Here is a 24,251-nt window from a genome sequence, read left to right on the forward strand (position 1 = left end):
AGCTACGTGCTAAATAAGCATGATGGTTCTGACCAGCAAAGTCCCTGGCCTCCTTGCTCCTCCCAGGAGACAGCTGTGGGCCAGGGGCAGACAGCACTGCTCCAAACTCTCACTGTACCTTATCAGCAAAGTGCTGGATGATAAAGGATGTGTTTGACATTCTGGGTTTTTCAAACAAAGAGTTCTTGTTGACAAAATTATTATACAGCTTTTGAAGCCAGTTTTCATCAGTCCCATGTGGTAACTGGAAGAGAAAAGCAAACCAAATAGCAAGTAAGAAAACAGAGGGGAGGAAAAGCGCTAATTCTAAGAAACCAAGATGAGTTGCACCTCAGAGTGAACTGCTCTACATGAGAGGCTTCTGTTTCAAATGCAACTCTAGGCATAAATCTGTCTTTGATCTGATTCTTTAGAGTGATATTTAAATGGACATATCAATGCTCTTTTAGAAGAACAAAATGTTATCGATGAAAAGGAAACGGTCATATAATGACGTAAGAATGAAGGATTTTATTTCTGCAAAATTGGCAGTAATTTAACATTTCTTCCCCCCCAAAATTATGTGAACATGATTTTTATTCTTGGTTGAACGGGGGAAGATTGGAACCCAAATGTAGTCCTTCCCACCCTCTGCCTCAGGAAGACAGTTTTTCTTTTGTTTTACTGCCTAGTTAATAACTACCTCCTTGAACTAAGATCTTACCTACTTAAGCTAAGCTGGTTGCAAAACTTGTTCTTGATACTGGTGATTGTGAAGCTATCGATTATATTCAGCCTGAACTCTGTGAGTCTAATACTCCATATAGGGGATAACTCTGTAGAGTGGCTACAAATATTCCTAGAGGTTACCTTGGCCTCTACACCCTGCCCCCAGTAGATCAGTCCAGAATGTTTGGCCCTGATGCCTGTCTTTTAATCTTACATCACTGCAGGGGCTAAAGCATAGGTGGCACCAGAAAGGCTAATCTGTGAGAAGAACCATGGAATTGAGAATTCTAGGGAGAAAATACCAGTAGGTCTTCAACGTTACAAGCATTTGGGGCTGGGGGTGGTAAAAATAAATCTTTGGAAAAGAAACAAGATGTGTGTTTAAACATTAAAATATAACCTTTAAACCAAAAAAATGAGTACTGCCCTAGGGATTATTTTTTCCTGTGGCCTGATGAAGGGCACTGCTAGGCTGACTCACTGTAAAGTTGTTCCTCCCAGAGGGTAATAATAATAGGAAAATTCCTAGAGACTCTTTTCTCAATTGTATGATGTTGATTTTTCAGCTGCACCTCCCAGTGGGTGACTCATGGAATCAGGAAATAAGAGAAAACTCAGTTCCTATTAGTCATTAACAACTGGTGTGTAGTCACTTGCTGTTTCCATGTCCACTCTATATATACACCTAGGGACAGCTTCAAAAGGCTCCTCCCTGCTGGACATGACCTAAGAGGTCATGCATGTTACCCAAGGGTGGGCTACACCTGCTGAGGGTGGGAGGTTCACCGGGCCCTCTGAGGTTCCTGCTATGGACTGCTGTCTCAGTATTAACATCCAACCAAGTAGTAACGCGTCAGGAATTTACATGTACATTAAAAAAAATCCATTTTGCAATATGCTCATCTATTACTACTCAGAAGTTGAAAACAACAATTATTTTAAAAAGTTACCAAGCATTCTTCATCCAGTAACTCCAAAATACCCATTTTTGCTTCAATCAGGTCAATAACTGTTTGGTTGTCATAAAAATCTATCAGAGTCCAAGGAATATCTTCCTTCATATACTCTTCTTGTTCAAGTTTAAAGACATGCTGGAAATCCAGAAGTCAACATAGAAAGTAAAAGAGAATATTAGAGTGTGCTTCTGAAGAACAGGACATAAACATTTGGAAAATGTAGATATATGACTGATTTGAATGTTTATGGAAGACCCTGAGGTGCACGCCACCCTCCTTACCCACGATCAGTGCTGCTGAGGTCCTAACGTGGGTCTAGCTGTCATCTTCCAGCCCACTCGCAGGGGGTCCCCACATCCTGGGGTGTAAGGCCTGAGCCAGCCTGCCACCTTTAGCACTCAGGGTGGTCCCGGAGCCCCTTCCTGCTCAGTCACTGCTGCTGTCCAAGGCAGACCCAGCCTCTTTGGCCGGGTGGGAACCAGCCCACCTGAGAATGTTGGCTCTGGGGCCAGTATGAGAAGTTAACAACTTGGGGAGCTTTGTACATTACTTGTTGGGGCGATGAGGGTACCAGGGAGGCTTCCCAGAGGGCTGGCTCAGGCTCAGGCTCATGCTGGTTGCAGGTGGCAGAAGGGGGAAGGGCTACGAGGAGAAAGGCTCCCACAGGAGAATCCCAGTGGGAATTGCACAGAAGCCCAATAGGTGGTTGAGAACTGAACAGCGCCCGTACAGGCCACAGAGACAGCACAACAGTGATGGGGGGCGGGGGCAATGGATGGGACTGCAAAGGACAGCAGAGGGGAGATCACACCAGCCTCCTGTGTACCCCCAGAGAATCTCAGACCTGTGGCCTTTTCCTAGGGGCAGTGAGGACCCACAGAGTTCATGATGAGACCTAAGTTCTGGAAAGATAACTTGGTTTGGGGGTGGAGATGGCTTTGAAGAGGGCAGGACTGGAGGCAGAAAGCCCAGTCAGGATTCAGCCCGGGGTTCTGTGGAAGCCAGACACTGTGCAAGGAAGGTGAGCAAGAGCAAAGAGGTTGGGATGAACGTGAGGCTCAGGACACTGGGTCAGGGGTGGTGCTTTAATCACAAGAGGGAGCGTAGAAGGCAAGGAGCCAAGAAGGGAAGGTGGCAGGTTCACTTTGTCACTGCTGAACTCCCAGTGGCCACCCAGATGCAGGGGTCCAGCAGCGGCCAGATTCATGGGACTGGAGCTAGGAGAGGGCTCACTAAGGCTTTTATGTTGATATTTTAAGGTTTTACCTCTTCCAGAAGGATCTGCACATTGATAGATGACTCAACCCACCCCCCCCCAAAAAAAGTGGGGCGGGGGAGAAGGAGGATGAAGTGGAAGAGGAGGAAAAGCAGAATAAAAAAAGAGAAAAATGGAATTGCAGCCTCTGACATGCTATTTTCAGGAGGTGTCTGGCACATGTTATTCTGAGGTTGAGGTGAATGTGTGTGTTGGGGAGGAATATGGCACTGGAGTCCTGGGAGGGGCAGGATCTACAGATACAGTTCGACTTCAGGTGACTTATGCTGCATACCCACTTGGAATAAATCTTAGTTTCAGTTATTAAATGCTAAACTTCCAGGGAATCCTTGAGAATGTTAACAGAATACAAATTCGCAACAGGGTGAAATCTTATGCTTATACATGACTTAATTCTGGAGCAAGGACTAGGAAAGCAAAAAAACATTTACTGGGTATGATTCAACGTTAGGTCTTCTCCTTACAAGAATATTAGGCAGATACTACTGACCTGTTTTCAAAATGAGAAAAATGAGGCTCAGAGAACCCAAGGTCCCAGAGGAAGGAGGTGGTAGAGCTGAGACTCAAACCCAGTTCAGTTTGAGCAAAAGCCCATGCTCTCCGTGATGCCACACTATCTTCTCCTCATGAGTTGTGTGGGAGAAGCTGAATTTCAAATGACAAGCAGGCGTTCTCCAGGTGAAGATGAAGGGATGGGGAGAGGACAGGGGCAGGTGGGTTGTGGCAGAGAGAGCAGCAAGTGCAGATACTGAGGCTCTCAAAGACTGGAGCCTTCAGGAAACTAAGAGGTTTGGTCTGGCTGCAGGGGGGGTGGTCGGTGTCCAAGAATGGCAGGCGATGAACTGAAACAGAAGTTGGCAAGTGGCTCCACAAAGATGAAATAGGATGGGAAGGTGCAGTTTCAAGATATGGCCACAAGATGGTGCAGTGACCCAGCATGTGAGTGATCCAGCAAGATTTGAAGAGGGAAAGAACTAGACTGAGCCTCTCTCCATGGTCTGTCTCTGTCTCTCTGTCTCTGTGTCTCTCTCTCTCTCTCTCACACACACACACACACACACACACACACACACACACACACGGCTGAGAGCTAGTTTCAAGAAGGCAGAAAAGTCACTTACCAGGTTAAACTGTTGTTGCAGCTTTTCGTTAGCATAATTGATGCAAAACTGTTCAAAGCTGTTCACATCAAAGGTTTCGAAACTGAAATACAGTTTAAACAAGTTAAGATATAACTTGAAGGATATATACATTCATTTATAGGTTAGCATTTTTTTACAGATTTTTACAGTTTAAAAGTTTTCTCTGTTTTCTGCAAGTTTTAAATATGCCTCAAAGCTTCTGTTTTAAACATCCTAGCATTCAGTTTATAAGTCACCTTTTTCCAGGCTGCCCCAGGAAGGCATCTTGGGTGTACAAAACACCTACCTGAAGCAGGCATTAAAATAGGCATGGTACAATATGGCATATCATTTAATCCACACCATAACACTGGCATCAGCATTATTATCCTCACTTTATAAGACTGAGAAGTTGAAAAATTTGTCCGAGGACAAACCGTGTCAGACTGAGCTGTGAGCTGACCTGACGGTAACACTTATGTTTCCAGTGAAAAAGCAACGCTGCTTCCTGTTGCCCCACTCTTTGCTGCACACAGAGGCAGCACGGTTTTGCCTCCCAAGGGGTGCTTTCATAGTCCTTGGAGGAAAAGGGCAAGGCCATCTAATACCCATAGCCCAGCAGACCCCTTTAGGTCCAAGGCAGACAGCCCCACCCCCATTTTCAGACTTTCAGTGTCTGTCTCTGGAGCTGCAAACTCACAAGCTGAGGGGAGACCAGTAGACGACAGAATGGGGGGCAGGCTGGAACTGTGCGGGGCCCATGATAACCAGGATTGCCCAACGGGCAGCTGCTACTCAGCTCCAGCCAGCTGTGGCCATGGATTAATGCAGGTCAGGATGTGAGGTCACCTGATTCTCAAGAGAATCCAGAAACCTGATTTTATGTGAATTACCCCACTCTATGATGTGGGCTGAACAAAACCGGGGCACCCAACGCCACCACCTGTCCAGATGAGTGCTCCTGCCAGAAGGAGGCTGAGTACTTTAGGTGTTAGCATTGATGGTCATCACCTCACTTAACCCAACACCGCCCTAGGTGAAGAGCTGCCCTGACCCCACTGTTACACACGAGGGTCAGAAGAGATGGTGACCATTGCAATGTAGTGCCAGACATGCAATTCGACCCCAGCTCTTGGTGCCTTAGTCTAAAGCCTTAGTTCTTAATCGCTCTAATCCCGAGAGGTTCCTGCCAGCTCCAACCATGGGTCCCCTGGGAATCTCACTTGACCGAGCCCGTTTGGCTCAGTTTAGAATTCCTGGGGAGGTGAAGGGCCCGGACTGTCCTCTGGGCAGCTGCAGGGTGACTTGGAACAGGAGCAGAACCCACAGTCCTGACAGCCCCATACCACATGCGCCCTGGGTGGTCCGGAGGCTCTGCCGGCCTGGACATTGCAGACAGGCCACGGCTGGGCCTGGAGGGGAGACAAAAGGGCCTCATCGTGCCCTGCGGCCCGCAGCTGGGGCCAAAGGCTGGACTTCCTAGGGCAGGGGCCGAATGTCAAACATCAATGACTGTTTTCCTGTTCACATTTGAACAATCCTTATGGTTCTCAAAATATCTTCACAATCTCTTCCATTTGACCTTTGTAATAACCCTGCCAGAGAGGCCCCCTCCGAAACTGAGGTTCAGAGAGGTTCTGTGACTTTCTGGGGGCCACACAACAGGTGTGGTGCGGTGCTCACTCCCTGCGGACCGATTCCAAGCCCCAGGCCTTTCCAACTCTGGGTCTAGAGAACATAAATACCCGACTGGCTGGGGAACCACAAGCCTCCATGCTTTTCCGAGCTGAAATCTCAAGGCTCACAGCTTTGGCTTTAATCGCCTTCACAGAGGGTAACTTTTCTTTTCAGGCTGTCTTATTTCCAGGTCACCCTGAGCTCGGTTCTCTCAACAGCTGCAGGTGTGCATGCACGAGGGCTAACCTAGACATAAGCATACTGGAGAAAGGTGTGAAAGGATTCGCCCCAGACAGTAACACTCTTACTTAAAGAGGAGAGTTTATTTTTTTGGAGGGATGAAATGAATTCATGGGTGGCAGTGAGCATGTTACTTTTTAAATTTCCAAGGAGGAATTTAATTTTAAAATATGAATTTAAAATCTACCCTAACAAGTTCTTAAAAATTTACAATTACTCCTGTCAAAGATTTGCCCACTTAGCCAAAAATTCAACTTCCTTATGACAGCGGTCTATCAGCCTGCGGATCTGACGCCGGCCTGCCATTCTCCTGACTCACTGCTCCCTGTTCTCAGCTGCCCCCTCTCTTCTTCCTGCCCTGCTAACCTGCAGCACATCCATCTACTTATTCCCCGCCCAGAAGTCATCCCAACCTCTAAGTATCTGCCTGCCCACTCCACTAAAAGTTAAGTCCCTAGAGGTCAGAAGCCATGTCTATTTTCTTTATCAATCACACCTGACATAGTTCCTGGCACATGCATATTTGTTCTTGAATGAAATAATATATTCTTAAAATAAAGGGCTATTTATTTTAAAGACATTTTAAAAACACAGAGAAGAATAGAAAAAATATAACAGTCACATTTTCACCACAATGAGACAGACTATTGTAAAAGTCTGCTTAAATGATTATTGGCTGCTCAAATCCTTTTTTTTTTTTTGAATGGACAAGGTAAATAATTTATTAGACTACCCCAGCAATGTATCACTAATTTATAACTGTTGACAGATACTATTAATTGGGAGTCATATGTACAGTATTAACTTAGAACCTAAGTTAAACAAGGAACTCCCCTGAGGCACAGCCTCACATTAAATAGCTGTGGGAAAAGCTATTTCTCTCTATATGGGTAAAAAAAAGTTCAGCGGCCCCTTCTGCCTGCCCTTCCAGCAGAGCCGGCTCTCCCCTCCAAATGGGAAGGGGAGGGTGAGCTGCTTTTCCCGGCGTGTGGGGGGATACTCCCCAATCTGGGTGCAATACTCCGTGATGCCTTCCCTGGGACCATCTGTCCCTCCTCCCCCTGAGAAACCAGGGCTGGTCCTGGGAGGGGGAAGGGGTTGGGCGCCCGAGGCCAGTTGCTAACAAACAAAAGCCCGGGTGCTAACTCCCCTCACGCTGGCCAGGCCTCACTCACTCTTCTTGGCTGTTCTACAAGTGTCTTTAGCACAAGTCTGACCTGGAAAAGCAGGACTGGGCAATGAAAAGAAGCCAAGAAAAAAACCCCAATGTGGGAACTTGGTCCCCCAAATGTATTAGAATTCTTGGAGAATGGGGCAAACACATGACCCTCATGATCCAAGAATGGAAGAGGATTTTCGGTGTGAGGAGGCTGGTTGGTAAAAGCCCTGGGTTTGAGTCTACCTCTGGCCCTGTGAGTGTGGGCAAGGTGCAGGACCGCTGGGGCTGTTATTTTCACCCTACGAAATGGGAAAGGTATGTCAGGGCTCTACACCTCACAGGGCCTCCATAGGGAAACAGAAGTGGGTGAGAGCCTCATACAGTGCTGGGTTTTCCCACCAGCAGAGCAACTGTGAAAGAGTCTTCCTAAGGCTTAGTTGTTTCATCTGTAAAACGAGGGTAATTACAAGGTTGTTTGAGGAATAAGAAGGTGCACGGAGACCACTCAGCATGGTAGCTGGCATGTGGCTCTGGATGTTGGCCATTATTGATTTAGAATTTATTTAATATACCCTAGAAAAAAGACACTGTAGCCCAGGAGACTGTATCTAACATCCATATATATGCAAAAAAAGAGAACACCATCTTTCTGATCACGTGAAACACAAAAGAGCAACCAGAACAAAATGATCTAAAAATAACAGGCATTCGACATTTAAATGAGGAAAGACAGACTCACTGAGGAGACTCTTACCCATAAATGTCCAAAACACCAATAAAAGTGTGCTGCTTGCCTGAAAACTGCAAGGCTTGGTTAATTCTCTCCACAATGAAGTCAAACAGCTGAGCGTAGATCTTTTTGGCCAGCGCGTCCCTGGCGTTGATGGCCTGGGACCTGGTCATGGGTTTCACCACCGTCTCGGAGTTTGTGATGATCTTGCGATTACACAGCCACTGAGCGACTCTGCCACTCTCCAGCCCCAGGAGCTCACAGAACACCTCCAGGTGACTGTTGTCCTCCTTCAAAAGCAAGACACAAGCCCCGTCAGGGCCATCGGGCCGTCTAAACCGGCACTGGCCCACTCAGCCAGGCCCCTCGGCCTCTGCACGACCAGGCCTCAGGACACAGAGCCGGGTCTGGGAGTGAAGCAGGAGGGCCTGCAGCGGCACTCAGTCTGCACCTGGTCCCTGGCAGGGCACCGCTGTGGTGATGCCAGGCAGTCCTGGGCTTGGTCCCATCTGGATTTTCGTTCGGGTCAAAGAATGTCAGTAGTGATTTAGGCCACAGAAGCAATCCTCTCCCCTCTCCTGTGCATGTGGACACAGCCTTGAAGCCTCTCTTCCCTTTGCATCACATCCAGGCCACCTGTCAGAGCCTACACTCACGACCTCTCCCTCCTTGTGTTGTTGGGATTTGCCCGGGGGGTCTGGCCCAGGAGGTACCTAGGTGTCATTGTCAGAGAGAACATGGTGGGCTCCCTGGACTAAAGTAAGCTTCCCAGCCAACTTGAGGGCTGTGGTGGGAACTCTTCCTGGATGTACAAAGTGAATCTTATTTCTCTCCCAAGCCTGGGCAGGAGAGCTGCCCCACTGGCCAGCAGGCAAGGAGAGTTCTGCTCCTGTTTGTCTTCAGGAAGCATGGACTAGGGGTCCTTGTCACTAGGCAAGGAGATGTGATCCCATGTGACTGCACACCATCATTCCTCTCGGGAAGGGGAACTTCTGAGGCAGGCTGATCTGTAGACACCATCTCAGCCAATCGGGGAAAAACCACATGATTGCATTTAAAAAGCATCAGATTACAGTGGCGATGACAACCTATAAAGTCCTGCCGCCAACCCACATCCCTTCTGACCAAGATCACAATAATATGAAGCCTGTCTTAAATGTGCCTGATTCCCTCCCTGGGGGAGGGAACTGGCAGAGCCATTGGTTTCCTTCCTTCTAAGCAGGAACCAAACCTTCTGCGTTAAAAACATTCAGCTACAGGTGCAGCTACCGGGGGAAATGCAAAGGGGCAGCAAGTTTTAAAAAGTAAGCTGGCTTCATCCAATTGAATTTGCCCAATATTTCAAGTTCTTGATGCAAATGACTGAAAATTACAGGACTGATAATTTTCTACAAAGATTTGACATCTTTTTTGTGGAATCTGTCTCCTAAGATGGATAGACAAAGGATTTTTAGTCTATCAATTTTAACTCCTCCTCCAAAATACTACCTTCACAACAAACTTCACAGGACAGAGTTCAAAGCAAGGGCATTTGTTGGGTGGAAGTCTTGGGAGTTTCAGAAGAAAAAGTGCAGCAGCCCATTTCTGGGGTAAATGAGCCAGTATCCAGAGGAAGAACCACACCTACACACATTCCAGGCCTACCACCACCTTTCTCCAAACTTCCCAGTCCTTTGTGAACTGACTGACTCTGTCAGGGCTGGATATTGGTGGGGAAGGGGGCGGGGCGCTTAGTGTAGGAATCTGAGGAGAGGGAGGAGAATTACCTCCTGGTCATATGGCAACAGGCCAAAAACACACCCTTCATTTCTGCTCAGCGCTCTCTCCCCTTAAACCACAGGTCCCAGAGCTGAGAAATTACCAGGTGTACAAAATTAACAATTGTTCCCATCCGTTGTTTTGGAGACATGAAAGTAGATATTGTTATGGACTGAATGTTTGTTTCAGTCATATGAAAAACTCATATGTTGAAGCCCTAACCCCCAATGTGATGGTATTTGGAAGTGGGGCCTTTAGGAGGTAATTAGGTTTAGATGAGGTCATGCGGATGGGGCCCCCATGATAGGATTAGTGTCCTTATAAGAAAAGAGACTAGATATTGCTGTCTCTCTCTGCCATGTGAGGACACAGCAAGAAGGTAGCTGTCTGCAAGCTAGGAAGAGGGCCCTCACCAAGAGTTCAACCATGCTGGCACCTTGATCTTGGACTTTCAGCCTCCAGGACTGTGAGAAAATAAATTTCTGTTGTTAAGCCACCCAGCCTGTGGTATTTTGTTATGGCAACCGGAGATGACTAAGACACACATGTTAATACAAAGCTTTAACGATAAGAAGATTTTGCATTTCAGAGAAATTTTTAACTGTGTGACTGTCCTCTTTACATGGATATTGTTGAGAATAAGCAAACACATACCCCACCAAGAATCACCATTCATAACATTTGTTGCTAAAGAGACACACACATAAACTTATCTTGTGTCCATTAAATAAAGAAATCCATCACAAAACTTACATGGGAATATATTTCCACAGAGAGCACCACTGGTGTTTGAATCAGGCATGTGTCAGGAGGTAGGAGGTGTCCTTTCTACTTAAAACTGTCCAGTGCCCTTAAGGCCCTGCATGATCTGCACCTTTCCCTCCCGCCTACCCCTCATTTTCTGGCCTCATCTACCACCCCTCCTTTCTCTCACTCTTTTCTGCATTTACCAACCTTTTGGCTATTTTTCCAATAACACTTCCTGACTTAGGGCCTTTGCACCTGCTGTTCCCTCTACTTCAAATGTTCTTCCCGAAGTGTGTGTGTGAAGTGATACAATTCACTTCCTTATGGAATTAGAAAGGCTTTCTCTGAATGCCAGATACAAAAGGCACAGCCCCACCCCACCCCTACTCTGCTTAATTTTCCTTTTTAATGGCTATGGCCAGCTGCCAGAGCCTGTAACTGTTTATTGTGTCTCCCCCTCCTCCACTTCCTTCCCCCAGATCATAAGCTTCATGAAGGCCTTCTGATCTTGTTTTGTTCACTGCTGTTTCTCCAGAGCCTATAACAGTGTCTGGCACAGAGTAGGCACTCAGTAAAAATCTGTTGAATAAAAGAAAAACAGAGAATGCATTTCCCCCTTCTCTACTGTTGCAAGGGGAAGAAGCTTTACTCTTTGAAGGTAACCCATGGAAACTCCTACCTTCCTTGTTCCTGTTAAACTGGTCTCCCCAGTAGGCCCAATGTGCCTGGTGCTAAAATGCAAAAGCAGGGTAACCATGAGCGGTTTCTACTGATGATCCTCCCTACACAGGAAGGGTGAAACAAACACATATCTTACACTGACTGCCGATCTCTCGTTGCCCACTGCTATGATCTGCACATTGCCCAGATGTAGGATGGCTGCCAGGATCTTAAAAACATCCATCTGAAAATCTTCCTTGAAACCTGAAAACAAAATTTTTCCCAAATTAGGAATACTGCATTTCTTCTCTTGCTCAGTCACTAGTAAGATAAACACCTGAATTCTCTCATGACACTCTAGTACCATCAGTGCCAAGAGCTGGGACAGGGAACAATGAGTAGACCCCAGGGAAAATCCAGTTTGCTGTCTTTCTAGTTTGATGTGTGCAGACACACAATGTGAGCTGTACAACCCACCAGGTTCCCCTTTTGCTGTGGCTGCTAGGAAGTTCAACACAAAAATTAGTATCTGAGTAACCACTTCATGTCGGGTTCCTGGGAGAACCAGCTCTCTCATTCATTCTGTGTGCTGTGCTTTCTTGATTGTTAATTTTTTTTTCTTTTCTTTTTTGCTCATAAGCTCTCTGGATGCTTTTTATGGTGGGTGCTGGAAGGATTTCATTTGCCCCTCCAGCTCTGCACCCTGTTCTCTGCCGCAGGGGACTGGCCTGTTTGGACCAAGGCAATGGGCTCTGGTGGGGTTTGACCAGTGGGGACCCTGGCAGGAGATGAGAGAGCAGGAGGAGACAGGTGCTGGGTACATCTCCCCATCTCTTTCCCTGCAAAGTTGCCTCAGGCTGGCTGTGTTGCCGACTGACAGAATGTTACTGTTCCGAGTCATTGCTGACTTTCCCCAACCTGCCCTTCAGGCTCCGTGCCTGAACAAAAGGGCTGTTGTTTCCAGGTCCCTACTGCTCCTCAGAGCCCCCTTAGCCCCACACAGTTTGTAGTTGCTCCCTTCATAAATAAACCCTCCTCCTTTTATCCTATTTGAATGTGCCCCATGATTCCTCGATGGGACCCTGACCAATGTATGTGGAATATCACTTGTGAATGAAAAATGTTGCCTGCTATATCAGCAAACAATGGATGCTGTGGCCATCAGACCATCAGCCACTATCACTGCCCCCAACAGTGTACCCTGAAGGGATTCAGGATGGAGAAAAGCAGGATACGGGTCCTAAGTAGCTAAGGTGCGTATCAAAGGAATGATTTCAATGAACCCAGACTCTTGTATCTTCCCATAAATAGAAAAGTGCTAAATTCCTTAATTTGAGATGTCTGGTTTTCTTTAATTAACAGTAATCTTTTGATGTTCTGACTTAAAACTCCTACATATCCTGGCTCCTCCCTTACCTCTTGGGAGCAGTCCCTCAGAGCTAGCTGCGAGGCTGTGTGCCAGGCTTAAATCCTCAGTTTTGTCCTCCAAATAAAACATAATTCTCAACTTTTAGGTTGTGCATTTTTTTCAGTTAACAGGAGACCCTCGACTCCTCCAGCACAAAAGCAGCAGGCCCTAAATGCCCAGTAAGAGCCACTGCAGCCACCTGCTACTTCTGACTTGAGGATATGTGGAATATCTCAATAGCAGCTAGGTCACGTTCTTAAATAATTTCCAAACCTGGAGAGACTTCTCTCTACTAAGATTACGCAAAATCAAAGTCATAAAAGATTTCAAACCTATGAGACCTAATTAAACTTAAAAGCTTTTGCACAGCAAAGGAAACCATAAACAAGATGAAAAGACAATCCTCAGAATGGGAGAAAATATTTGCAAACGAAGCAACTGACAAAGGATTAATCTCCAAAACATACAAGCAGCTCATGCAGCTCAATATCAAAAAGAAAAAACAACCCAATCAAAATATGGGCGGGAGACCTAAATAGACATTTCTCCAACGAAGACATAGAGATGGCCAACAAACACATGAAAAGATGTTCAACATCACTAATTATTAGAGAAATGCAAATCAAAACTACAATGAGGTATCACCTCACACCAGTCAGAGTGGCCATCACCAAAAAATCTATGAACGATAAATGCTGGAGAGGGTGTGGAGAAAAGGGATCCCTCTTGCACTGTTGGTGGGAATGTAAATTGATACAGCCACTATGGAGAACAGTATGGAGGCTCCTTAAAAACCTAAAACTAGAACTACCATATGACCCAGCAATCCCACTACTGGGCATATACCCAGAGAGAACCATTAACTCAAAAAGACACATGCACCCCAATGTTCACTGCAGCACTATTTACAATAGCCAGGTCATGGAAGCAACCTAAATGTCCAAGAAGATGTGGTACATATATACAATGTAATATTACTCAGCCATACAAAGGAATGAAATTGAGTCATTTGTAGAGACATGGATGGACCTAGAGACTGTCATACAGAGTGAAGTAAGTCAGAAAGAGAAAAACAAATATCGTATATTAACACATACATGTGACATCTGAACAAATTAGTATAGACAACCTTATTTACAAAACGGAAATAGAGACACAGACATAGAGAACAAACGTATGGATACCAAGGAGGAAAGGGCGGTGGAGGGGGCGGGAGATGAATTGGGAGATTGGGATTGACACATATACACTATTGATACTATGTATGAAACAGATAACTAATGAGAACCTACTGTATAGCTCAGGGAAGTCTACTCAGTGCTCTGTGGTGACCTAAATGGGAAGAAAATCCAAAAAAGAGGGGATATATGTATATGTATAGCTGACTCACTTTGCTGTACAGTAGAAACTAACACAATATTGTAAAACAACTATACTCCAATAAAAATTAAAAAAAAAAATTTCAAACCAAAATGACATGGAAGCCTCCAGTTCAATCTGAGTCCAGGCATTTGCAGCTGTTCCATTTCGCGCTAATGCCTACATTTGAAGGACAGATGATTCTAACAGAAATAAACCCCTGAGCATCACTATGATAAATGACAGGTAAGTGATGAAGAAAAGCAACTAAATACACAAAGTTTGGGAATCTGCTCTGGCACTCCCACTCTCTGTATGATCCATTACTTACCCCATGCTTTCCAAAACTGACAAAAGTGAAATAACAACTCCAAAGCAATGATGTCAAAGAAAGAACTTAAGACCTCACTTAAGTAATCATTTCTAGTAAGATAAAATCACTGCACAAGCACCACTGGCCTGAGGTAGATTTCAATGAGAAACATAGTGGTCAAGTTTCTTGAGCCTGAGGTCCAGGATAGGTCTGACTGTTTCCAGAGTATTCTTTCTGTCGGAGATCTTAATGGCTAGGCAAAGATCAAAGGATGAATTAAATGAGAGTCAGCAGAAGAACAAAGGAAATGAGCTCTTGATCAAAATGCACCCCCATTCTGCTTCCTCAGTGGGTAACTTGTGGCTAGCTAAAGTACCTGTGATATTGTGATTTAAACTAAGAAGTATATACTTGGGCTTCATCCAGTTTCTTAACACACAGAACTTCTAAAACCCCGGGAACTTCCTAACTTCTGAGAGAGATTAAGATGTCTTTTGTTAATGAGGCAATTTTGGAATGCCCTTAGGTCATGTGAGGATGGGGGCTGGTTGCCAGGGGAAACAACCCTGTGATTGAGAGTTGGAACTTTCAGTCTCACCCCTCAAACTCCGGGGAGCAGAGAGGGGCTAGAAGTTGAACTAACTGCCAATGGCCAATGATTTAATCAACCGTGCCTATGTAATGAAGTCTCCATAAAAACCCAAAAGCACGAGGTTTGCAAGCCCCCAGGTGAATGCATGGGGATTGTGGAGAGTGACACACTCAGACAGCATGGAAGCTCCGTGCTCCTTCCCACATACTTGCCCCTGTGTATCTGTTCCAAATGACTGTTCCTGAGTTATATCCTTTTATATTAAATTGATGACCTAGTAAGTAAAATGTTTCTCTGAGTTCTGTGAGCTGCTCTAGCAAATTAACTGAACCCAAGGAGGTGGTTGTGGGAACCTCTGATTTACAGCCATTCGGTTACAATCACAGGTGACAACCTGATCTGAAGCGGGGTGGGCTGGGGGCAGTCCTGTGGAACTGAGCCCTCAACCTGTGGGATCTGAGGCTTTCTCCAGGTAGTGTCAGAATTGAGGCGAATTGTAGGACACCCAGCTGGTGTCCAGAGAATCACTTGGTGTGGGGAACCCCCTACCCTCACCCTCCTCCCCCAACACACATTGGAATTGGGTGTCAGAACCATTTTAGTACCTCAGAAGCAGAGCCAGAAGGGAAAGCAAATGAAGCTCTGCAGCAGGCATTATCCTTAGTACTTTCTACATATCACCTCGTCTGATGCTTACAACAACTATATAAAGTACTAGTACTGCTCCCATTTTACAGAGGGGTAAACTAAGGCATAGAAGGGTTAGGGAACTTGCCAAAGTCACAATCACACCGGGTGTATCATGGCTAAGCAGTGTACCGCCAGTGACCACTGCAGTGAGTGAAAAGACCTGTGGAGTCATGAAGCTGCCTTAGCTCACCCCAGGGTATATAAAAGTGATGGTTTCCTGATGACTCTGCACCAGGCAAAGAAGTCTGAGCAGATCCCAGAAGTCTGCTTACTGGGCGTGTTGTGAAGTGGATTTGTGTACTGAACTAGATGACCTCACTGCTAACCTTGTCTGTTTCTCCAAACTGTCTCCATAGCAAACCACAGCAATGGACAAATCAACCAACAAGTACGTTGTTTAGCAATTACATTTAAAAAAGGTATCTGCCCAAATGTGTTATAAGCCTATGTATGATTCATGTTGGGCAGTCTGCCCTTGAGGGGGTCTCTGTCTAAGATGATAACACTGAGACACAAACAAGAGGACACAGCCAACGGGACAAGCAGTATACACGAGATATTCACATTGTCGGAGACATGCTATCGGATAGAACTTTCCTTGGGGATGAAAATGTTCTCTATCTGTGCTGAACAATATGGCAGCTATTAGCTACATATGGTTATGAGCATTTGAAACATGTCTACTGCAACTGAGAAATGAATTTTAAAATTTATTTCATTTTATATGGGAACATATGTATATGTATAACTGACTCACTTTGTTATAAAGCAGAAACTAACACACCATTGTAAAGCAATTATACAATTATACTCCAATAAAGATGTTAAAAAAACATTTTTAAATAAAAAATTTATTTCATTTTAATTAATGTAAACAGTCACTTCTGGCTAGTAGTTAACTGTGTTGGACAACGCAGGTTTAGAGACCATGAAATCAAGACACGGCATGAGATTATTGGCTGTGGGGGTCACAGGATGATGGCAATCTCAAAGTTATAGTGAGTTCCATGCATGAATCTACTCCACAGCAGCAAACAGACCTCTGAAGCCTGCTCAAACTTCTTTGCCTGGCCAGGGGTCCTCAGGGGACATCCATGTTTAAACACACTGGGGTTGAAGCTTAGCTTCATGACTCCACCCACGAACCTTTTCACAAATTGCAAGAAAACTGTAAGGAACCCATCAGCTATGCTCAACTATCACCTAGGACAAGAGTCAGCAAACGTTTCCTTATTAGGCTTTGCAGGCTATAGAGTCTATGGCACAAGTACTCAACTCTGCCACCATAGCATGAAAACGGCCATAGATCATACTTAAATGAGTGTGGCTGTGTTCCAATAAAACTTTATTTACAAAAACAGGCTGCAGGGCTTCCCTGGTGGCGCAGTGGTTGAGAATCTGCCTGCCAATGCAGGGGACACGGGTTCGAGCCCTGGTCTGGGAAGATCCCACGTGCCGCGGAGCGGCTGGGCCCGTGAGCCACAATTACTGAGCCTGCGTGTCTGGGCCTGTGCTCCGCAACAAGAGAGGCCGCGATAGTGAGAGGCGTGGCGCGCGCACCGCGATGAAGAGTGGCCCCCGCTTGCCACAACTGGAGAAAGCTCTCGCACAGAAACGAAGACCCAACACAGCCATAAATAAATTAATTAATTAATTAAAAAAAAAAAAAAACAAAAAAACAGGCTGCAATCTGCCAACCTCTGGCCTAGGACATTTTTTAGTGATTCATACGTTGAGGTCATGCTTTCATTACATGTGTACTGATCTCTCATTCTGATAGAGCATGCCACAGTTCATAAACCAAGAGACGTTATCTCTTAATCCTCACCACGTCCCTAACAGCTACTGTGGTGGCTACTCTCCAAAGATGACCCCCAATGCATTACCCTCCCATTGTTCACGCCCTGTGTAGTTTTCTCCCCGAGGGTCCTAAGTCTGAGCTGGCCCTATGCCTTGCTTTTGATTATTAGCACACAGCAGCAGTGATGCTGCACTGCTTCCAAGGCTGGTTCATAAAAAAACCTGCAGAGTCCACCTGAGCCTGTCGGAACTAGCTCTGGGAGAAGCTAGCCGCATGTGACCTGCGTGCTGTGAGGAGGGCCACATGGAGGAAGAGAAATGCCCACCCGGCCCTCAGTAGTTCTAGCCATCCCAGCCCCTGTGACAGAAGACGCCCTCAGCTGATCCAGCCCCTGCCACCATCATACGAGAATCCCCAAGTGAGAAGTGCCCAGGTGAGCCCAGTCAGCCCGGAATCACAAGAGATAATAATAAATGGTCATTTTAAGAAAGATAAAGTTCTTGTTCTTAGAGGACTCATAGCCATGTCCAGTGCATGCATGTGGAGGAACATTAAGAGCTGCATTTTTTCTCTACAAAGATTTTCTTTTGTTCAGTTTAAGTGAACTTTGCAAAATTAAATTTTGCAGCAAAAAAAAGATCTGATCTTTTTAAAATTAGGAGTTTTGTTAGAACGACTGATTAGGGTAGAAATTGAACGCTAGTTCATAAATTCCTGATGGAAAGGAAGAAGCCCAAAGTTAGACACTTTTTATTTCAAATGTCTATCTCGAGGTTTTCACACAGTTCACAGATTAGAATGAAAAGCTTCTACATGATTATTTCTTCTCTTTTAGGTATATCATTGTTCTCAATATTCTCATTCAGATTTAGTAGGTCTGGGGTGATATCTAGATATAAGAATTTAAAAAAACAATCTTCTCAGGTGATCTGATATTCTAGTATTGAGAACCACTGGCAATAAGTCACTGTTTCTCAAAGAGTTATACTCTTAGTTAAGATCATTTATTTATTTTTTAATAAAATTAATTATTTTTATTGCTTCTTCAAGGATATTATTTTTTTCCTTTTTTTTTTTTTTTTTTTAATTGGGGTATGGTTGTTTTACAATGTTGTGTTACTTTCTACTGTACAGCGAAGTGGAGTTCCCTATGCTATACAGCCGGTTCTCATTAGTTACCTATTTTATACATATTAGTGTATATGTGTCAATCCCAATCTCCCAATTCATCCCACCGCCCCAAGAATATTAAGTAAAACTTTTTTTTACTGTGAGCCCATGGAGGTGAAGAATACTTTTTGACTACTGCTATCATTTGGGGCCCTTTCCATAAGGTTTCTTTTTTTTTAAGGATTTTATTTATTTATTTTTTATATTTTGGCTGTCTCGGGTCTTTTTTTTTTTTGGCTGCATCGGGTCTTCATTGCTGCACATGGGCTTTCTCTAGTTGCGGCGAGCGGGGGCTACTTTTCATTGCAGTGCACGGGCTTCTCGTTGCGGTGGCTTCTCTTGTTGCAGAGCACAGGCTCTAGGTGCACGGGCTTTAGTAGTTGTGGCACGCAGGCTCCAGGGTGCGTGGGCTCTGTAGTTGTGCACACGGGTTCCAGAGTGCGTGGGTTCTGTAGCTGTGGAACGCAGCTTCAGAGCATGTGGGCTCTGTAGTTTGCAGCACTCAGGCTCTCTAGTTGAGGCGCACGAGCTCAGTAGTTATGGCACACGGGCTTAGTTGCCCGGTGGTATGTGGGATTTTAGTTCCCTGACTAGGGATCGACCCCGCGTCCCCTGCATTGCTAGGTGGATTCTTTACCACTGGACCACCAGGGAAGTCCCTGCCATAGGGTTTTTTAAATTATTTATTTATTTATTTATTTATTCATTCATTCATTCATTTTTATTGGAGTATAGTTGTTTTACAATGTTGTGTTAGTTTCTGCTATACAACGATGTGAATCAGCTATATGTATACATATATCCCCTTCCTCTCACCCACCCTTCAATCCCACCCATCTAGGTCATCATAGAGCACAGAGTTGATTTCTGGATCTTTTCAGGGAAAAGCACCTTTTTGACCGCTTGGCCTCCAAGTATGTTTTTTGATTGGCTCATCTTAAAATTAGAATTTATTAGGTGTCTTCAGAACACATGCATCCTGGGCATCCCAGCCTTTTTGGAGAAAATGGCCACTCCTGGGACAGGATGCTTTCACTTACCCAGTAGTGTGAAGGTCTTCTGAGTCTCTATCATGTTGGCTCTGTCATTCACGCCCTCAATGATGGTACTGCCCCCCATTCTCGTATAATTAAATTCTTCTGCACTCCCTGAAATCAAAAGTAAGACTGTGACATCTGTGACACAGAAATCTGAACATACATGTACATCAGAAGCGAGAAGAAAAGTTCACACTTAATGTGCTATCTTAAGCACTTTACAAATGTTTCTCCACTTATTCCTTAGAAATCTACGTTGCTGACTCAGAAGCTGAGGCTCGGAAAAGTGAAGGCCTGCTCATGGTCCCACAGCTGACGGCAGGGCAAGAATTAAAACACAGGCCTGACTCCAAAGTGCGTGGTTTTTGTTCCCATACCTAACAATTTTATACAGCATTACTGAGGTTTATTGAACGTACGATTAACTGTAGAAAACTTGATAAGTTTTGATAAACATATACCATTATGAAAACATCACTATGGTCAAGATAATAACCATATATGCATCTAATATTTGAATAGTAGGGGAGCCTTCAGAAAGCTCTTTCATGTTCGCTCTTCACATTCTATTTGGCAGACAAGGCATGGATATTATCATTATACGAAATCTGAAGAAACTTAGATTCTACAAGTGCAAGTAACTTCTCCAGGATTAGGGAGTGTGCACTCAACTGCGACACACTAGACAATTCTGTCTACCAACACGGCACAAACGACCAAGACAGGAGAGCCGAGATACCACCGCAGTTGGGCCATTTGCACTAAACGACAAATAGCTCATTAATTATGATTACAATTAATAATGATTTTGAGTCATCAAGGAAATCCAAATTATGATAGAGGTACTCTGTCTCAGAAGACACGGAAATATGTCATAGCTGTTAGAAAAATGACCATCCAAGAAGTTCAGATAAAAAGAAAAGTTTGGGGACTTAGACCGGTAAGTCCCAGTGGTCAGAAGGCCTTCTTCAGGTAGTTCTAGCTGGATGGACCACAATCACTCTGGAGCTTTGCAAAGAACCCTGGAGTTGAAGGGGTCCCCTATTCCTGGACTCACTTTGCCCCTAACTAATCTACCTCCTCAGTTAAATGCATCAATTCCACCCCTGGAACCCAAGGATCTTATGTTTCTGGACAGAATACTTTTTTTTTAAAAGTGACGATATTATAAGAAGACGGAATTAACCTAGAATTTAAATTCCTACATAAAAAAGAGACTCTTCCACACACCATGCATTACGTACCCAATTTAAGATGTTTAAATTCCGACTGCTGTGCAGATGCACAAAGCTGATAGAAAATGTGGTAATTTCGCTCATTTTCTGACTGTAAGATAAAGAAAAGTCCTGGAATTACACAAGCCCTTCACAAATGAAGATGTGAGGTTTTCAACAAGAGGGTCTTAGATGGCTAATCTGGACAGTTCTTAGATGGCTAATCTTGACAGTTCTGCTCTCATGGACACGGACATCCACGTGTGTTTTTGCTGTGACCCAACTTCTTGCCTCCACTGGCTCACAGAGGGAGAGCCGGTGGCCCAAGATCACCTTCCAAATAACCACCGCAGAGAAAGTGTTATTAAACGAAACATTCTACGAAAGGGGAAATAATGTAGTTAGTACTAGTTGAAATTTTAAAGAAACTCCCTGCAGTACAAGGTTTACTGTTACTCTCCTTCTGGGCCAAAACGATGAGAGTTTTCTCCATTTTATGGAGAGAAGCCTTTTTCTTAAACCCCGCCTCTCTAGATCTGATCCCATTCCCTTCCTGATACAAAAGCCAGTCTAACAGCTTTGTCTATTTCAAGTAGACGTCTTTGTGTTCTAGAAAGATAAACTTGATTTTTAAATGCTAAGGATTTAAGTGCCTAAAATTGAAAGTCATAAACTTTTCCCTCAACCATATAATTCCACTAATACTGGACCTATTCATCACTTTTCATTTTTAAGAAATAGAAAAATAATAACCCAAACTGCAAATGAAATATAGGAAAACTGTATTCTTCAAGTCACAGAACAATGTAGGTTGTCTAATGAATATATAAATGTGAACCATACTACAAAAGTTGGGGAAAAGGAAATTTAATATTTTTATCCTTACTTGAAAGACAACTCTGGATTTCTCCAGCAGGTAAGTTCTCATGTTGGCTCCTATAATTTGATTTCTCTCATCAAAACTGATTTCTGTGTATTTCCCAAACCGACTGCTGTTGTCATTGCGGGTGGTCTTGGCATTTCCAACAGCCTACAAAACATAGTAACAACATTAAAAAAACCTTTGCATCAATATTTTTGGAGCAGTTACAGTAAAATCCAGTCCTGTATGCTGGGGAAAAGTCTGATTATAGAGGGAGGCCGGGAGGCAGGGGCTCGCAGGGAATAAGACACATCCTTAGGTCTCCTCAATCTCACCTCAAGGCTCCCCTCAATCTTACTGGTAGACACTGAGCAGGATCAGAAAACACATGGGTTCTGATGTTTCATGGCCCTAGGCTCCTTTTTTACTATCTGTGTGATGCTAGAAAAGTTATTTCATCTTTCCAAGTCTCAAATTTCTCTAGCTGTAATATGGGGAAGTATGCATCTTACAGAGTTGGGAGAATTAAATGAGATAATATACAGTGTCTCAACTCATCTATGCCTAAAATATTAGAGATGCTCAATTCAAAGTCTACATCCTTCATCCAACCTTTATTTCTGTCCTTATCCCTTACCACTTCCCTACTCGAACTTTCTACTCAACCAAACAACTGCCTTCTTCCATCCCTCCCACACTGAGCATGATTTTTTCTTTTTACTTCTGCTACTGAATTCTGTCTCTCCTCTTGCCCACCCTGCTCTCCCTTTCTGGGCACCTTCCAGCTGGAAGTACCCTTCCTATGCACACATGTCGCATTCCTGTCCAGGCCATCATGCTTTTGGACAACATGTATTTACTGGCAGGCGAAGGTAAACCAAGTAGACATGGTCTTGCCTTCATGGAGCTTACACTAGCAGGTGAGACCAGCCCTAAACAAATAACCACACGATATCATCCACTGGGCATTTAACAGGGTAGTGCTTCTTGACAACCTTTTTACTGCCATCTTGGATCATGATTTATCTTTCTATTCGAATTTAAAATATGCTATGTTAGAGGAGTCTTAAAACTTGGCGATTGGACCTTATTCTTTTTCATTACTTCCTGTATTATTTTGGCACAGTGGCTTATACAAAATAGGTGGTCTGATAAATATTCATTGAGGATTTTGATTCAAGAAAACAGGGAGAAAGGGTCTAGGAATCTAACGTTCTTAATTACTTGCTATGCTTCCAAATAAATCCAAATCAATCCTCTTCCCAATTTGCAAGGCAGCCAGAGTTGGCCTTTGGGCCCTCCCGTGAGCTGTCAGATGCCCCTTCTTCCTTGAGGGTTGTCTCCTTACCCCTGGGTGCCATCGTGGTTGGCCTTGCCCACATATCTGAGCCAGTCAGTGGTGTGCTGAGGAATCACTCTCAGGGAGGGGAGGAGGAACAGCCTGGATATGTGACATCTGCCGATTTGTAAGGTGTAAATACTTCCACCATGACTGATTTCAAACTACCAAAGGTTTAACAATAACTTGCAAAAGAATTCCTGAATGTTTGACAATCAGCTCATGAAAGTTGGTGCTGGTTGGCTGGAGAACACCACTGGTCTTGGTGTACCAGTTGTCTCTGTGCTTGAGGAAATTTCCCCTGGGATATAAACGTAAACAGGGGACTCCTGAAATCCTGATGGTAGAACTTCTAGCCCAGCAGGTAGAGGAGAGAGGCCTTGGAAGCAGCAATCTATGCCCCAATCTCCTTCAAATCCCACCGGAGAACAGACTTCCTTGCTCCTTCCCTGCCCTCACTTCTTTGGCTTTTAAAGGAAGGGAACTCAAGTTAGCAAGCACAACATACAGGCATACCTTGAAGATATGGTGGGTTTAGTTCCAGACCACCGCAATAGAGCAAATGTCACAATAAAGCAAGCTGCACGAATTTTCTGGTTTCCCAGTGCATATAAAAGTTATGTTTACACTATACTATAGTCTATTAAGAGTGAAATAGCATTATGTCTAAAAAAACAATGTACACACCTTAATTTTAAATATTTTATTGCTAAAAAATGCTAACCACCATCTGACCCTTCAGCAAGTCCGAATCTTTTTGTTGGTGGAGGGTTTGAAATACTGCGAGAGTTACCAAACCGTGACACAGAGACAAAAGTGAGCAAATGCTGTTGGAAAAAGGCGCTGATAGACTTGTTTGATGCAGGATTGCCATAAACCTTTAACTAGTTAAAAAAAAAAAAAAAGAAAAAAAGCAATATCTGCAAAGTGAGGTATGCCTGTATACACGAACCAGCCCACTTCTCCATACACGCCTCTGCCTCTGTCCCCACTCCCCACACCCACAGGGTACACACCTCAGTTATGGGGTTCGACGCCAGAACCTTGTCTTCCACGTGAGCATTAGTGCTGGACTTGCTGACGGTGGCGAAGTACCTCATGGCATAGCGAGCAGATACTGTCTTTCCAGCACCCGACTCCCCGCTTACAATTATTGACTGATTTTTATTATTTCTAAAGCAAATAAATAAAAGGATTTTTTAAAAGATTCATTTCTTCCTATTAGGCAATATATACTCATCAAGAAGAAAGCAGATAAGCCAGAAGAAGGGACTTTGTTTTATCACTTTAAAGTAACTGTTTTTAACATATCAGTGAATTTCCTTCTAGTCTTTTTCTCTGTGATCCTGCTGAACACACAACTTCGTTTCCTGCTGTGTCCCCTGTGCTGAGAGTCCCCAAGACCAATTCCAGATCAGTGATCCACCAGGAGGA

General features: G+C 44.3%; 1 protein-coding gene across 1 annotated transcript in view; it reads right to left on the reverse strand.

The window, feature by feature from the left end:
• The window catches only part of MYO5C (myosin VC), a 105,928-nt gene that overhangs the window by 60,655 nt on the left and 21,022 nt on the right, over window positions 1-24,251 (reverse strand). The window contains exons 5-13 of the mRNA XM_068536206.1: window positions 23,834-23,990; window positions 21,503-21,646; window positions 20,647-20,728; window positions 19,406-19,513; window positions 11,190-11,296; window positions 7,892-8,157; window positions 4,062-4,143; window positions 1,659-1,799; window positions 119-244 (exon numbers count right to left, since the gene is read on the reverse strand). Coding sequence (XP_068392307.1) covers window positions 119-244; window positions 1,659-1,799; window positions 4,062-4,143; window positions 7,892-8,157; window positions 11,190-11,296; window positions 19,406-19,513; window positions 20,647-20,728; window positions 21,503-21,646; window positions 23,834-23,990 — 1,213 coding nt within the window. The remainder of the gene's footprint in view (window positions 1-118; window positions 245-1,658; window positions 1,800-4,061; window positions 4,144-7,891; window positions 8,158-11,189; window positions 11,297-19,405; window positions 19,514-20,646; window positions 20,729-21,502; window positions 21,647-23,833; window positions 23,991-24,251) is intronic.

This window comes from Eschrichtius robustus, chromosome 1 (assembly GCF_028021215.1).
Source record: "Eschrichtius robustus isolate mEscRob2 chromosome 1, mEscRob2.pri, whole genome shotgun sequence".
In the NCBI taxonomy this organism is placed as follows: Eukaryota; Metazoa; Chordata; class Mammalia; order Artiodactyla; family Eschrichtiidae; genus Eschrichtius; species Eschrichtius robustus.